A 14,898-nucleotide genomic window follows, 5' to 3' on the forward strand; every position below is an offset into this window, starting at 1 on the left:
TTGAAAATATCCTCTCCTCACTCCCTAACTCAAATGTTGTCTATTATTCTTATACCCTGAGAAAAGACAATTGGAAAGCTGCCTGGCTCTTCTTATCACGGTGGTCAAAGATACTATAATTCAACCAGAAACAGGACTGTAACACATGCATCCTCAAGAGAGGCTGAGAAAGAGACCAAAAGTAGAATTCCACCTGCATCAGTCAGGTTTCTTGTTGAGGTTAACGCTGGAAAGTACCCACTCTCTGCATAATACAATACATTCCTGTATGATAAAGGCAGACATTGAAAACTGCAAGACTCTGTTATGAGATACAATAACATGGAAGATTGTCTATGTTCTTACAGCCATAATAAAATTTAGCATTCTCAATATTTGTCATTTTTAGGACTCTCATTTGTGGGTAGAACTTGAAGCTAGTGATGTTACAGAACTCCAACACTGGTGTTTGGTTTACTTCCAGCCCAGTGCAAGAAAGATTTTAATAAATTTTTTGACATTTAAAAAAAAATCCTTAGGGGAATAGGGAGATTTTAGAAGTGTACTATACTTTTTAAAAGAGGTATTTCTAACATGTTGTATGCACTAAGGGAGTTTTCTATTTGCCAAAAGTCAACTTTACATGTGTTAAGAAAAAATTTCAAAATTAAGATGCTTACTGTCCTGCAACAGCATATTATTTATTTATTTTTTGGTCATACCATGCAGCATGTGGCATCTCAGTTCCTCCACCAGCGAACTGAACCAGTGCCCCCTGCAGTGGAAGTACAGTCGGAACCACTGGACCACCAGGGAAGTCCCCTGGAACAGCATACTACGCTTTATCTATTAAGTCACTCTGCTGCTGCTGCTAAGTTGATTCAGTCGTGTCTGACTCTGTGCGACCCCACAGACAGCAGCCCACTAGGCTCCTCTGTCCCTGGGATTCTCCAGGCAAGAGTACTGGAGTGGGTTGCCATTGCCCTCTCCGAAGCCACTCTAGGCTGGCTTAAATATGAAGCCTCCTGGCAGTTCAGGGGTTGGGACTCTGCCTTCCAACGCAGGCGTTGAGGGTGTGATTTTTGGTCAAGGAGCTAAGATCCCACGTGCCTTGTGGCCAAAAAAACCCAAAACATAACACAGAAACAGTACTGTAACAAATTCAATAAAGACTTTCAAATCAGTCCACAAAAAAAAAAAGAGCAGGCTTCATATAATTCACACAATAAGCAAGCAAAAAGTCACAACTAGATGAAGTCCGTACACCACATACTACTTTTTTAACTGATGTTAGGAATTCAGAGTAAATTTTTCTAGCTCAGCTAGAAAGAATATGGAGTTACAACCCCACAGTTACAGATGTAATTCTTTTCCAGACAAATACATTCTGAACAGTAAAAAACAATCAGAACTCGTCATGTTATCATAGTCTGTGATTCTGGAAGCCCTAGTTCCGTTCATGAGGGAAGTGGATGAAAAAATATGGATTCCGTACACTGACAAAACATTAATCAAAGCATAGACTTTTGGGGAAAAAAATCATTATCATGGTCAAAACAACATTACTGAGAGTTAAAATACAATGGCAGCAAGACAGTCTGGTTGTTTTTTTGCTTACCACCAGCTATCTTGTCCCCACATGCCAACGGCTTTCAAAACGCTTTACAACTAGTATCACAATAGTCACTTCCCATCATTCTATCTTTCCTCATAATAGATGGATTCAAATGAAAAATATTTACAGTAAGAAACAGAGTCAACATACTCCGAGAAAGATCAGTAGCATACACTGAACAGGCAATTTTAAAAGTCCCCAATGATAAAGGTATGAAATAAGTTTTCTTCTTTCTTATACATTGTTTCTTATACATATTGCCATATCAAGGTAACAGGATGGCATCATAAACAGTTAATATTTCCTATGGTCAGAGTTACAAAATTTGAGCTGAGACCATAAACAAACCCTATTACCTTGATTTTTTAAAGTGTCCATTAATGTCTGAGTGATGTTTTTAAGGCAGGAAAATGGTAAACGTTCACTTGCCAAGATGCTTTCCAAAGCCTAGAAGAAAAAGAAAAAAAAAAGAAAGAAAGAAAGTGAAGTCGCTCAGTCGTGTCCGACTCTTTGAGACCCCATGGACTGTAGCCTACCAGGCTCCTTCGTCCACGGGATTTTCCAGGCAAGAGTACTGGAGTGGGTTGCCGTTTCCTTCTCCAGAGGATCTTCCCAACCCAGGGACTGAACCCAGGTCTCCCACATTACAGGCAGACGCTTTTACCATCTAAGCCACCAGGGAAGCCGCCTAGAAGAAAGATGAACAATTTTCGTAATTACAAGGCAAAGATCTTGGTTTTTAAATTTTACATTTATGCCCACAGTTTCACTGCCCCAAGTTTCAAAGGGAAATTCCATTTTAAGATGTTGCATTAATCATCTGAGAGCTAAAGTTGCATCATAAGTAATATGTAATCAATTTCATGTCATGCCAAATATGGTACCATGACAAAAAGTCCAGACTGAGAATGAAACGACTTGGAAAGCAACTGAAGTGCAACAGGATTGCAGAGACAGAGGTAAAGTTATTCACCAGTAAGAGTCTGAGTGAGTTTGTAGTACATATGCATAAATGAAAAGCAGACATTGCCACTGTCATGCCAGTAATAAAAGCTGACAACAACTTAATTACTGCTATGTTACTGTGCTTGAGCATGGCTGGCTGTATCCACAGGCCAGTCTAGATGAATATATTTCCCACCTCTCTGCGCCTACTCTCTTCCTGCCCAGTAGTAGATATTTAAGAATCTTCATCATTACTTCACGCCTAAAAAAGCAACCATCAGAGTCACTAGTGGGTTACACACAGCACTTAAAGTTCTTTGTCCTTTCATATCAGCATGTTAAACTGAATTTTGCATTATGAGATTAAACAGTATAAAAGGTAGGCTATGAATGTGGCATGAGACAAATAACAAATAACAGACTTCATCCAACAACAACTCTGTGTGTCTGTGGGGGAGAAATAGGTGCAGAGGGCAGCTCTGGAGGTTGGTCTGGCCTAGCATGAGGCAAATGCATAGAGGATATAAAGAAAGTAACCCAGGCACTTCCCTGGTGATCCACTGGTTAGGAATCCGCCTTTCAATGCAGGGAACACAGGTTTGATCCCTAGTCAAAGAACGGCTGCCTGCAATGTGGGAGACCCAGGTTCGATCTCTGGGTTGGGAAGATCCCCTGGAGAAGGGAATGGCAACCCACTCCAGTATTCTTGCCTGGAGAACCCCATGGACAGAGAAGTCTGGTGGGCTACAGTCCATGGGGTCGCAAAGAGTCGGACATGGCTGAGCGACTTCACTTACTTACTTACAAAGAATGGCTGCAAGGCAACCAAGTCTGAGCACAGAGCCTGTGTGCGACAACTAGGGAGCCCGTGCACCACAACAAAAGATCCCAAATGCTGAAACGAACATCCTACGTGCTGCAACTAAGACCCAAAGTAGCCAAATAAATGAATAAAATATTAAATAAAAAGAAAAAGACAGCAAGTGATCAAAAAAGGCAAATACCTAGGAAAATGTCATCTGCCTCTGTTGTGTCTACTATGACACAAGTTAGCAGCTCACTGCCTTACTAATATTATTCAGTCTTCAAAGTCTAAACTGGTTTCTTTCCTCCCTTAACTGTTGTAAAACAATACACAAATTTCACTATTAGGTTGTTTAGTATTTTTTATAAAATTCATGGCTTCATTATGAAATTCCGTAGTATTAAAAAAATTAAGGAAACAGTTCTAAAGTTTCCTGATTTTATTGTTCTATGATATAAAAAAGATGGTATTAAAATGAGAAGAATTATGTGGGTTCTGACCCTCCCTTTCCAGGACTGAAGCCCTCAACTGCTCTCCACATGCCCACTCTGTCAAAAGAATCACCTTTAATAATGGAGACTTTGCCCCAAGGAAAATGAGAACCAATTAGTACTGTCAGTGGAGTGGAAAACACAATTAAAAGTCAGAGGCCTGTCAGTTTTACAAAACGACAGTGTTTTTAGAAAATGAGTGCCATAATAGAATAAGAGGGATAGAAAGAAACCAGTATTCACTAAATCATCCTACTATTTCAGATGCTGTGTTATGAAAATGACGTATTTGGTAAGGTCCTATTTGAAGGAGCTTAAAAGAGGTAAAGAGGAAAAAGCTGGGGAGCTAGGACTAATACACATGAAATAGTCAGAAAACAAATGTAATCAGCCTTCTGTATCCATGGGTTCCTCATTTACAGATTCAACCAACCATGGACTGAAAATACTTGGAAAGAAAAAATTCCACAAAGTTCCTAAAAGCAACTGTGAATTTGCCCCATACTTGCAACTATTTACACAGCACTTACACTGTATTTACAACTGTTTACATAGCACTTACACTGTGTTAGGCATTACAAGTAATCTAGAGAGGATTTCAAGCATACAAGAGGATGTGTGCAGGTTATATAAAAATACTACACAATTCTATGGGGCTTCCTTGATAGCTCAGTTGGTAAAAAATCCGCCTGCAATGCAAGAGACCCCAGTTCAATTCCTGGGTTGGGAAGATCCCCTGGAGAAGGGAAAGGCTACCTACTCCTGTATTCTGGCCTGGAGAATTCCACAGACTGTATAGTCCATGGGGTCATAAAGAGTCGGACATGACTGAGCAACTGTCACCTCACACAATTTTGTAAAGGGACTTGAGCACCTTTAGAGTTAGGTATTCACAGGGGGTCCTGGAATCAACGCCCCTGAGGAAACTGAGTGAGACTGCAGTCATTAGCTGTCTGTTCTGATTAAAAGCAGAGCTCAGAGGCATCCCTGAGGACTGGCGTGCCATGTCAGAACCCAAGCAGCAACAGCAGGGATTTGGGTAAGAGGAGTGGCAGTATGAGTTACCATATTGCAACCAGGAGCCTGGAAAAGGTAACAAGTCTTGATTATTCCATGAGAGGCTAAGAAGCAACAGGGCCTCTTCTATAGTATCAATGAGAATGTAAATTAGTACAAGTATTTTGAGAAGTAATTTATCATCAACCAGCCAGAAGCTCATACCCTAGAGATTCCATTCTAAGGTATAAACTCAAGAGAAACTCTTACATTTGTGCGCCAGGAAACATTGTACAAGGATAATCACACTCTCATTGTTGGTAACAGCAAAAAACTGAGAACAGAGTAAATGTCCACAGACACAGTGAATAAATAAATGACAGTCACAGAGAGGAATTCATACATTACACGAGTTAGCTGCAGGCAGCAATGCAGAGAACTTCCAGAAACACAACGATAAGAGAATGGAGTAGGTCACAAAGAAGACAGAGTAGGACTCGATTCACTTCAAGTCCAAAAAAGTGCAAAATGCATCACTATGTTTTAAAGGAGTCACACAGAAATGCTGTAACTACAAAGAAAAGCAAAAGAGGAACACAAAATTCTAAACACTGGTTACCTTAGGAATGGGAGAAGGGATGGGAGGAGGAGGGACACGCAGGGAGGGCTCTTCAGAGTTCCTGGTAACATCCTGTTTCCTAAGGTGGGTGGTCATACACAGCTCTGTCTTATCATTATTACTTAATTTGAATATATGTTATGTATGGGTTTTCGTGTGTATATAAAACACACACACTTCCATGTATGGTAGTATTACTTAATCAAAAAAGAAGACAAAACAGACAAAAGAAACTTTTGCATGGGAATGTGAAAAAAGGATGAACATGCATGAAAATACAGAAAGAGGATTTTGGCTTGTCATGTTTTTGGAAGGAAATAGGAAAAATACAGATTTTATTAAGAAGGGAATGTAACAGTTACTTGGCAGGAAAGATCTTTTATTATATACACTTACTTGTTTTTTGGTTGCAGGATATTTAATATCAAGAATTAATTCCTTTATTTCTGTTTCAATCAAATCTAGAAAGAAAATTAACCAAAATAAAATTTTGGTTCACTTTTACGACAGGTAAACTTTATTCTGAAAGAAAAACACATGTGTTTGCACTATCAGTCAGTCTGAAGGATTTCTGAGTCCTCTTGGAAATTACTGTTTTATTGTTACAAATTTTAATACTCCTTCGATGGTGTGCTTCATCCTTCAGAATAATTCCAATAAAAGCTATACACGATTACTTGTACCTCATCTCATTCCACAAAGGAGTTGCAACAGCTCATAAATACACTAAAGTGTTTTGCTTGCTCCATTTAGAATATTCTATTAACTTTAAAAATGCCATGACAGTATCCTTCATTTTTATTAAAGGATACCTACCAAGATTGGGACATTTTGCTTTCAGTAGGGTTCCCAGTTTCTTCACTAAGTGCATGTCCTTGGCTCGTTCACTCTTCTTATCGCTGAAACAAAAAAATACAACAAATTCTTAAAGAAAGTGAAGCTGTTTTCCTTCTAATTCTGATACATACAAATTTCTTTTTCTTTTCTATGCTTCCTATTTAACTTTAAAGGGATCAGTCTAGAGAGAAATAAAACAATAGCTATAAAACAAAGCTATATTTAAAATGAATAACCAACAAGAACCTACTGTATAGCATAGGGAACTCTGTTCAGTGTTGTGTGGCAGTCTGGATGGGAGGGGAATTTGGGGAAGAATGGATACATGTATATGTATGGCTGAGTCCCTTTGCTGTCTACCTGAAACTATCACAACAGTGTTAACTGGCTATACTACAGTACAAAATTAAATATTTAATATTAAAAAAAAAAGGACTGGGAAAAGTCAGTAGAGGGACATTAATAAGCTGGCACGTGATACAACTTACCTCAATGCTAAGTGGAAAGGAACATTGACTGTTTTCACACTTCCAGACACTGGATCAACCAGGCAGATCTGGTAAGTCTGGGGCTGCCAACTCTGACTAGTAATGTTATTTAAGCCCATTATTTTATAGCCAGGATACAGAAGCCTGAGGAATCACAAAGCAATATGGTAAGCCATGGAGTTTATATGCCGCAACAGAAGATCCACGTGATGCAATGAAGATCCAGGGTGCCACAACGAAGACCCAAGGCAGCCAAATAAATATTTTTTAAACAGTAAAATAGAACCTAACTGCCAGGGTTCTACCTTGTAAAAATGTGCTAGAAATCACATAAACACAACCAGGCTGATGTCGCAGTGGCAAACAAAGCACTCACATGACCAGGGGAATCGGAAGGAATCTTTCCTTTCCAGCCTCCACAGTGTAAGGAGGGATGGGGACAAGTGGGGCACCAAAGCTGACCTTAATTCAGTAGTGTTTCATGGCCTCCTCAGTCAGATTCCTTTGTTATTAAACACTTAATCCATAATTACATAGCAGGCATTCATGGGGAAAAACCACAATAAAGGACATTTTAATTCTCAACCAACTTGCAATCTAATTAAGTAGCTTTAAACAGAAGCTTTACTTGAACAAAAGCATTTCTTTCTGCAGCCAGGAAAAGGCTAGGGTTTGCAGCTTACCTGCAGTGCTTTCCCACGTTGAAAGCACCAACTCGAGGGCCCTGCTGTGTGCTCCACACTTCTAAAATGCCCCTCCGTGGTGCATAGATCACAAGGAACTGAGCCACTCGACTTGGACCCTGAGGACTTCCAAAAGGGGAAAAGTCTCCCTTTTCTGGCACTCTTTCGTGGAGGTCCTCTACAATCTGGATCCAACCAGTCTGTGCATCTCGATACCCTTAGAGACAGAGGAAAAGGAAAGCCACTAAGATATGGAATCTAGGTTTAGCAGAGCCTTCTGAAGCACTCTGGGATGTTTTAGTCAGGGGGGCTCAAGAAAAGTAATAAACGTGTATTCTCTCTCATTATGAAATATAGTAAACAAAAAAAATTGTAATTATGACAAATCCTAAATCGCCAAGACTCATTAAAATGTCAGTTTGCTACAGTTGGTTCTGATCACACTTTCTTTTTTAAGAAGAAATCAGTTATCATGGAAGGTTTCCTGATTTCGGTCCCTTCCTCCCTCTCTTTAAAAAATTCTGGAGAGATTTTAAGGTTCAGATTTCAAATAAAAATCCAATTAAAATAGAAGATCAAACTGGTTTCCTGCAATTCCAGTCCCCTGGTGGCACACAGACAGAGGGAGGACATGGGCTGCAGAGCAATGGGAAGCAGCGTTGGCCTGTGAGAAGAAACACACAGCTGACATGCCTTCCTAATCCCTCTCTTCTTAGTAACGGGAAGGAAAAGGACAGTGTGCACCAGCTGCAGAAGGACAGGCCACAGTGGCAGCCATAGCATCACCATAGTGGATCTGGACCAATCGGTATATATTCTGGAAAAGTCTTGCTGAGAACATACCCTTGAAGTTATTTCAAAGACAAGCACCATGTCACGGAGAAATGATGTATCTGCTACCTTGAAACCTATTTCTAAAGACACTTAGACATGTGGCAAGTAACCACTGCAGGGATTCTTTGGCAAGAAGGCAATAGTGGCCTCAGTCAGGTCCAGAGTTTAAATTTAATGCCCTCAAATCCATTATTCCTCACAATGCTAAGAACAGACCAGACTGCATCAAAATTGTGGTTTCTAACTAACAGTTTCTGCTGACATGTTAATATTAAAGATGATTACAAACAATGAATTCTCCTCTCCTCCTTAGTCAAGCGGATTTATTTTATTCAGGTTGAAAATGTGCCAATGTATTTTTAAGTCTCCCTTATAGTTAGGTTTGCCATGCGACTAAGTCCTAAATAATGTATTGCAGAAAAAGCTCGGCAAGACTTCTCAAAGTATCTTCAAAGTAGACTAAGGCGGTAGTCTTTCTGTCCCCTTCTTCCTTCCTGGGATGCATGTAAGATGGCTGGAGCTTCAGCAGCCATATGGACCATGATATAACCTTCATGGGGAAGCTACATGGAATGACTGAGTTCCTGAGGATGTCACGCGATATCATACTGATCCTATACATAGCTCTGTGCTTGACACTAAATGTAACTTCTAACAGACAATGTTACCAACACACTTAAATGAACTGACCCAGGCATATGGATATGGAACTCAAATTTTTAAAAAATGAATCTTGCTAGGTTTTGCCATCTTGAATCTGAAAAATCTGGCATTCTAGTTTTCGAAAGATTTGATTCAAGCATGGCCCTGCAAACTGGAATGAACCTTGCAGGGGCAAGAAACTGAATTCAGGAACTGACAATGTCAGCGAGAACTGAAAAGAAGTACATAAGGAAGAGTTTTTAAGTACCTATAAGTTGGTCAAACTTAAAGGATGTGTCAGTTGGACCACAGGTCAAATGTTGTTGATATGACCTGAGTTCATGATTAAGAAAAGAAAGAAAAAAAGAAAGCATAAAGAATTAAACACTGTTATCAACAAGAAGCTGAAGAAGGATAGCACTGTTCAGCTACTGGGGTAAAAAAGCTAACTAACTTTTGTCCTGGATTTTTGTAAGAAAGTACCTTTCCACATGCGTATTGCAATTCCTCTAGCTACATCCAACAAAATAACTCTGCCAAAATCATCTGTTACTGCTGCCAGTGTGTTACATGGAGATAGACATATACTTTCACCGTGGCGTCTAGAATCTGGAAGCCCAAATCTGATATTTAAAAGAAAAAAGAAAGCAGAAATCAAAGTCCAATCTAGAAATAAATAAAAGAATAATGAAATAACAAAACAGACTGAATCTGATTTTACATTAATATAGAGAAATATGAACTTTCTATGGATTAACAGTTAAATTTATTAACTAATCACAACAGACATTTTGTACTACAAAATACATAAGGAACTTTCCTCTATTATATAATAATACCTAAGTCTTATCTCAGAGATATTTGATACAGAATAACCACAACCTTATTTTTTCAGAGTATCAAGTACAACTATATCTTTCCTTGACTAAGCAATATGTCATATGAAACTACCCTGACAACCAACTAAATTTTAGAATACTTTGCTCCTACACTCGCATCTTTGTCTATTTTTTCTAATTTCTAATCTTTCCTCTGTCTTCTCTAGATAGCATATCCTGCTGATATCAGTGTAACTACCTGAAGCAAGAACTTTCCTTCTTCTAAATAGTTATCTGTACACTGTTCTTGGTCTATAATCAATCCTATTAGAACTGTGGGTAAAATAAAAGGAAGGAAGTACTGAGAAAGAACCAGAATAGCTCATTTTGAAAAAACTCCCTGAGACCATGTACTCAGAAACTTTGTTACATCCATGCAATGCATAGGGCCATTTAGCTTATTTCTTCATTCTTGGGTGACTGGGGATGTGATAGTTAGATGGAAAAAACTCTAAAAATAATCTTTAATACATTTTGAAGTGAAGTGAAGTCGCTCAGTTGTGTCCGACTCTTTGCGACCCGGTGGACTGTAGCCCACCAGTCCTCCATCCATGGGATTCTCCAGGCAAGAATACTGGAGTGGATTGCCATTTCCTTCTCCAGAGGATCTTCCCGACCCAGGGACTGAACCCAGGTCTCCCGCATTGCGGGCAGACACTTTAACCTCTGAGCCACCAGGGAAGCCCTAACAGATGATTAGTTGTATCTCTTCAGTTGAAGAACATCTAAAAAAGGGGAGATGTTTTTATTTCCCTTCATGGTGGTACTTTATATTGAGTAATAAAAAAGGATTTAAGAACAGAATCGAGCAAAACTCATGCCCTCTCCCCACAAAACCTGACAATTCCACTAAATATCCCTCAGTACCGCTGGAACAAGAAGGAAGCATAAGCCAGCATTATTCAAGCATAAAGAGCTTGAATATATGTGATCCCGTTTTTACTTTTTTTTTTTTTTTTAAAGAAATCACTATGTCCTTTTTAAGGTTCTATAGCTTACCAATAAGCTAAACTTTTTACAGAAAGAAGTTCAATAGCTATCAAAAACCCAATATTTCTACTGTACGTCTAAGTGTACAGTGTTTGTAAGCGCACACCCAACACACATACACACACACACACTGAGCCTCTACTACATGATGGGGAGACAAGTGTCATTAAAACAGATAGGAACCACTCTCCTCATGAAGTTCACATTCTGGTAGAAAACCTTAGTCCCACATTAATGACTTATAGGAGCTCCAAAGACTCAAGAAATCAATAAATTAGCTAAGCACATGGAAAGACCATACATTTAACAGTCCATTTCTAAAAATATTAAAATGCAAGAGGAGCACGACAGACTTGCCTTACAGCTAATGGGGTAGCTGGTTCCACCTTGGGTTTTTGCTTCTGGACAGCTTCTTCTTCATGCTTGCTCTTCCAACCAAGCCAACCACTGAAAGAAAGAGCATTTAGACTAAAACCACGGATTCCAGTGTTTTAACATGCAGACCATCCAAATACATGTTAAAACTAAGTGAGATGAAAATTAGATTATTTAAACTGATGTCATTACCTGGCAGCATTAAATAAAGCGGAAGTGAGTTTACTTGCCACTGCAAGTGCAACGTGAGATAATAGTGGTTGCGTGCTTCCCTGAAAAACAGAACATTTGAAAGATGACAAATAAACAAAATACACTTTTTAAATGAGACGCACTTTAAAAAGGTAGGGGGCAGAAATATAATCAGAAGTTTTAACTCTACAGTTTAAAAGCAAAATCACTAACAGTTTATAATCTTCATGATTTCCCTCTTTACGTTATAGTCAATTAGAAAATCTAAACTAGGACATTAAAATGGCCTTACTCTAGCAGGGTTACTGATTTCTCATCCATACAGAACTAGCTCTTCTCCCTCTTTTCAAAATATTTTTTTCAGTTAGTTTTTATTTAGAAATACTTCATATTGCACAAAATACATTTTAAATTTAAGTATAGCTGGTTTACAATGTTGTGTTAGTTTCAGGTATATAGCAAAGTGATTTGGTTTTATATACACACACATATTTCAGATTCTTTTCCATTACTGATTATTACAAGATACTGAATATAGCTCCCTGTGCTATCCAGTAATGGACTGGACCCTACAATGATATACTGAGACATGGCTGGTGGGCTGTTTTTAATTGCTGCATTATATCCACCTATATTTGAGGCAGTCTTCATTATTGCTTACCTATTTTATATATTGGAGTGTATATCTATGCATCTCAAGCTCCTAATTTATTTCCCCCCATCTCTTTTTTAAGAATATATTTTTGTTAAAGTAAAAAGACGGTTTGGACAATTCTGAGAAGGGTGCTTTTTCTGTGAGAAATCAGACCTGCCAAGTCTAATACCTAAATCTCCCCAGTTTTAGGGAGCAGTTTTCACCACTTCATCAGCTATAGTTGGCAGCTCATTCTATCTTTACAATTCCTCATTTACTCAACTCCCTCGTGGGCTGACATCACTAACAACTCTAAGCTTCTGACTACTGCACCAATATTTTAAGACAACTCAACTAAGAATTTGGGGCATCAGAAACAAAGAAGGCTGCTTATTTTACATTGACTTTAGCACATTTTCAGTTAATCTAAAGAATTTAGAAGAAAGTGAGTTGAGACTAATTTCAGCTTATACTGAAACTTAAAAATGTAAACTGCTTAATCTTTTAAAGGCTGTTACCATATCCAATTTGTATATATGCTGAAAATCAAGATCAGTGATGAAACACTTACCTCTAAAGCATAGAAGAAGCCTGTAAATGGACTGGACCCTACAGTGATATACTGAGACATGGCTGGTGGGCTGTTTTTAATTGCTGCATTATATCCACCTATATTTGAGGCAGTCTTCATTTGATCAAAAGGGGACAGAGTCATAATACCTAATGACAAAACAACAACAATATGTGATTTTAATGCACTGAAATGACACTGTCATTTTAGATTACTAGATTTTTATTTCAACTCCATTCTAAAATGCTAACTGTTGAGTTTCATTTAATAGATAAAAGTCATTTTTAAAAGCTACAAGATCAATGCCATAGAACATCCATAAGATATTAAAACTGCCATCTACAATTCCTCTAAGCTATAAAATATAAAAAACAATTTAAATATTAGTTTTTTAAACAGATAAAAACTTAAAATGGTACAAGAAATATAGAGTCTACCAATATTTCCAGCTATAAGTTTACTTTTTTGAGGTAACAACTAAAATATTTTCTTATGTTGCTTTTCAGAAATGTTGTAGGTACACAAATGACAGCACACCAAATCAACTGATATGTGCCTTGTTTTTTAAATTTAATAAAATATCAAGGAGACATGCCTTACTCTTGGCAGTCACTCAGAGTATTCCACTGTGTGGTCATGCCATAATTGATCTGACCTTCTGATGGACATCTGAGTTGGTTCTCACCTTTTACCACTACAAATAATGCTGCGATATATGACCTTGATAGGTCTTTGCACACCTATATAAGTTCAGCTGTATGGCAAATCCTCATCAACAGAAGTGCAGGCTCAAAAGGCGATCTACATTTGTAAACAATTTTATTAAGAACTGTGACGCAGCATTCCACAGAGGCAGTGCTGCCTCACACCCGCACCAGAAAGGCGGTAGCTGCCATATCCTCTCCCGCACAGTGAGAACCCTTTCCAAACATCTGCTTTGTAGTCCAGAAGGGACAACTACAAAGGCTCCAAAGTGGGAGGACACTTGGTGTAGCGGAGGAGCGTAAGTAGATCAGCGTGGGGGAACACAGGAGTGAGGAAGGGGCAGTTCTGCAGGAGATACAAGGCCTTTGGGTTTTATGAGGAATAGGATGGGAAGCCACTGAAAGGTTGTGAGCAGAGAAGTGGCAATAATATGACTTATATTCTACCAGGATCATGTTAGCTGCTACTGGGTAAAGACATTATAGGAAAAGAAGAAAGGCAGCAGAAAGACCAGTTAGGATTTTCACTTCCTCAGTAGTTCAGGCAAGAGACAACAGTGGTGTGGACTACTATGCTGACAATGATGGAGAGGAGACGTGGTCAGATTCTGGATTTCCTGTGAGGGTAGCTGAGTCAAAGGCGGACTGGTGAGAAAAAAAAGAGAATTAAGGATGACTCAAAAGCTTTTGGTGCAAGCAAGAGGAGACGACGAGAGAGAAGGACAGAGGAGGACCAAGCTTGATGGGAGAAGTCAAGAATTCGGTTTGGGATATGTTAAGTTTAGATACCCAGGGGGAAGTGCTCACCAGGAGCTGGAAAATGAGTAAGAAGTTTAGTGAAGTCAGGACTGGAGTCAAAATGGAGATGCTGTGAGATGATTTCTTGTTCTTGTGTTTCTGAGTTTTGAAAGTAGGGGGTGGGAATATTTATTCTTAAATGTACTCCGATGCAGCTTTCATTCTCACCATCCCACTTAAACTTCTAAGACTCAATGAACGTTGTTAAATCTCCTCTCTTGAATTCTGTGACACATTCCAGTTAACCATTCCGTCCCAAATTTATACTGATAATCTCGACCTCTTGCCTGACCTTTAGACTCATGTGTCTGCCTACCTGGCATCTCCATTTGGAAGTCTGCATCAGAAGTTAACCTGTAAAAACCACAACTCTCCACTCGTTCACCCCTACCGCTTCCTTCTCCTATCCTCTTTTCAGCCACAGCCCGAACATTCACCCAGTTGCTCACACTTAAAAACTAAGAAATCTCTGACTCTTTCCTTTCTCTCTTTTCTACTATCCATCCCTTGGCAAGTGCCAACTACATCTCCAATCTGTCTACTCTCTAGCATCACTGCCTCCTCCTGAAACAAAATCCTCATTCTCTCTTGTTCCAATAAACTCTTTGCTGGTCTTCTAGCATTCATTTTTTATTCCACAAGCCTCTCCCTGAAGAGGAGTCAGAGGGATATTTTTAAATATCCCATACTTAGAATCCATCAATGGCATCCACTGTGCTCAGAATAAAACCCGAACTCCTCACACCTATGTGATCTGACCTTGGTCCTTGTCTCCCACCTTATCTGGTCCCTCTTCCTCACTTTACAATCAAGGCACATCTA

The 14,898-nt window shown here is 39.0% G+C and overlaps 1 protein-coding gene across 1 annotated transcript in view; it reads right to left on the bottom strand.

Moving 5' to 3' along the window:
* The window catches only part of RAB3GAP2 (RAB3 GTPase activating non-catalytic protein subunit 2), a 101,516-nt gene that overhangs the window by 31,849 nt on the left and 54,769 nt on the right, over positions 1-14,898 (bottom strand). Inside the window, exons 10-18 of the mRNA XM_069545375.1 lie at positions 12,575-12,723; positions 11,370-11,449; positions 11,160-11,249; positions 9,418-9,557; positions 7,459-7,675; positions 6,776-6,919; positions 6,267-6,349; positions 5,847-5,911; positions 1,951-2,041 (exon numbers count right to left, since the gene is read on the bottom strand). Of these exons, the coding sequence (XP_069401476.1) occupies positions 1,951-2,041; positions 5,847-5,911; positions 6,267-6,349; positions 6,776-6,919; positions 7,459-7,675; positions 9,418-9,557; positions 11,160-11,249; positions 11,370-11,449; positions 12,575-12,723 (1,059 nt within the window). The remainder of the gene's footprint in view (positions 1-1,950; positions 2,042-5,846; positions 5,912-6,266; positions 6,350-6,775; positions 6,920-7,458; positions 7,676-9,417; positions 9,558-11,159; positions 11,250-11,369; positions 11,450-12,574; positions 12,724-14,898) is intronic.

Source organism: Ovis canadensis, chromosome 12 (assembly GCF_042477335.2).
Source record: "Ovis canadensis isolate MfBH-ARS-UI-01 breed Bighorn chromosome 12, ARS-UI_OviCan_v2, whole genome shotgun sequence".
NCBI lineage: Eukaryota > Metazoa > Chordata > Mammalia > Artiodactyla > Bovidae > Ovis > Ovis canadensis.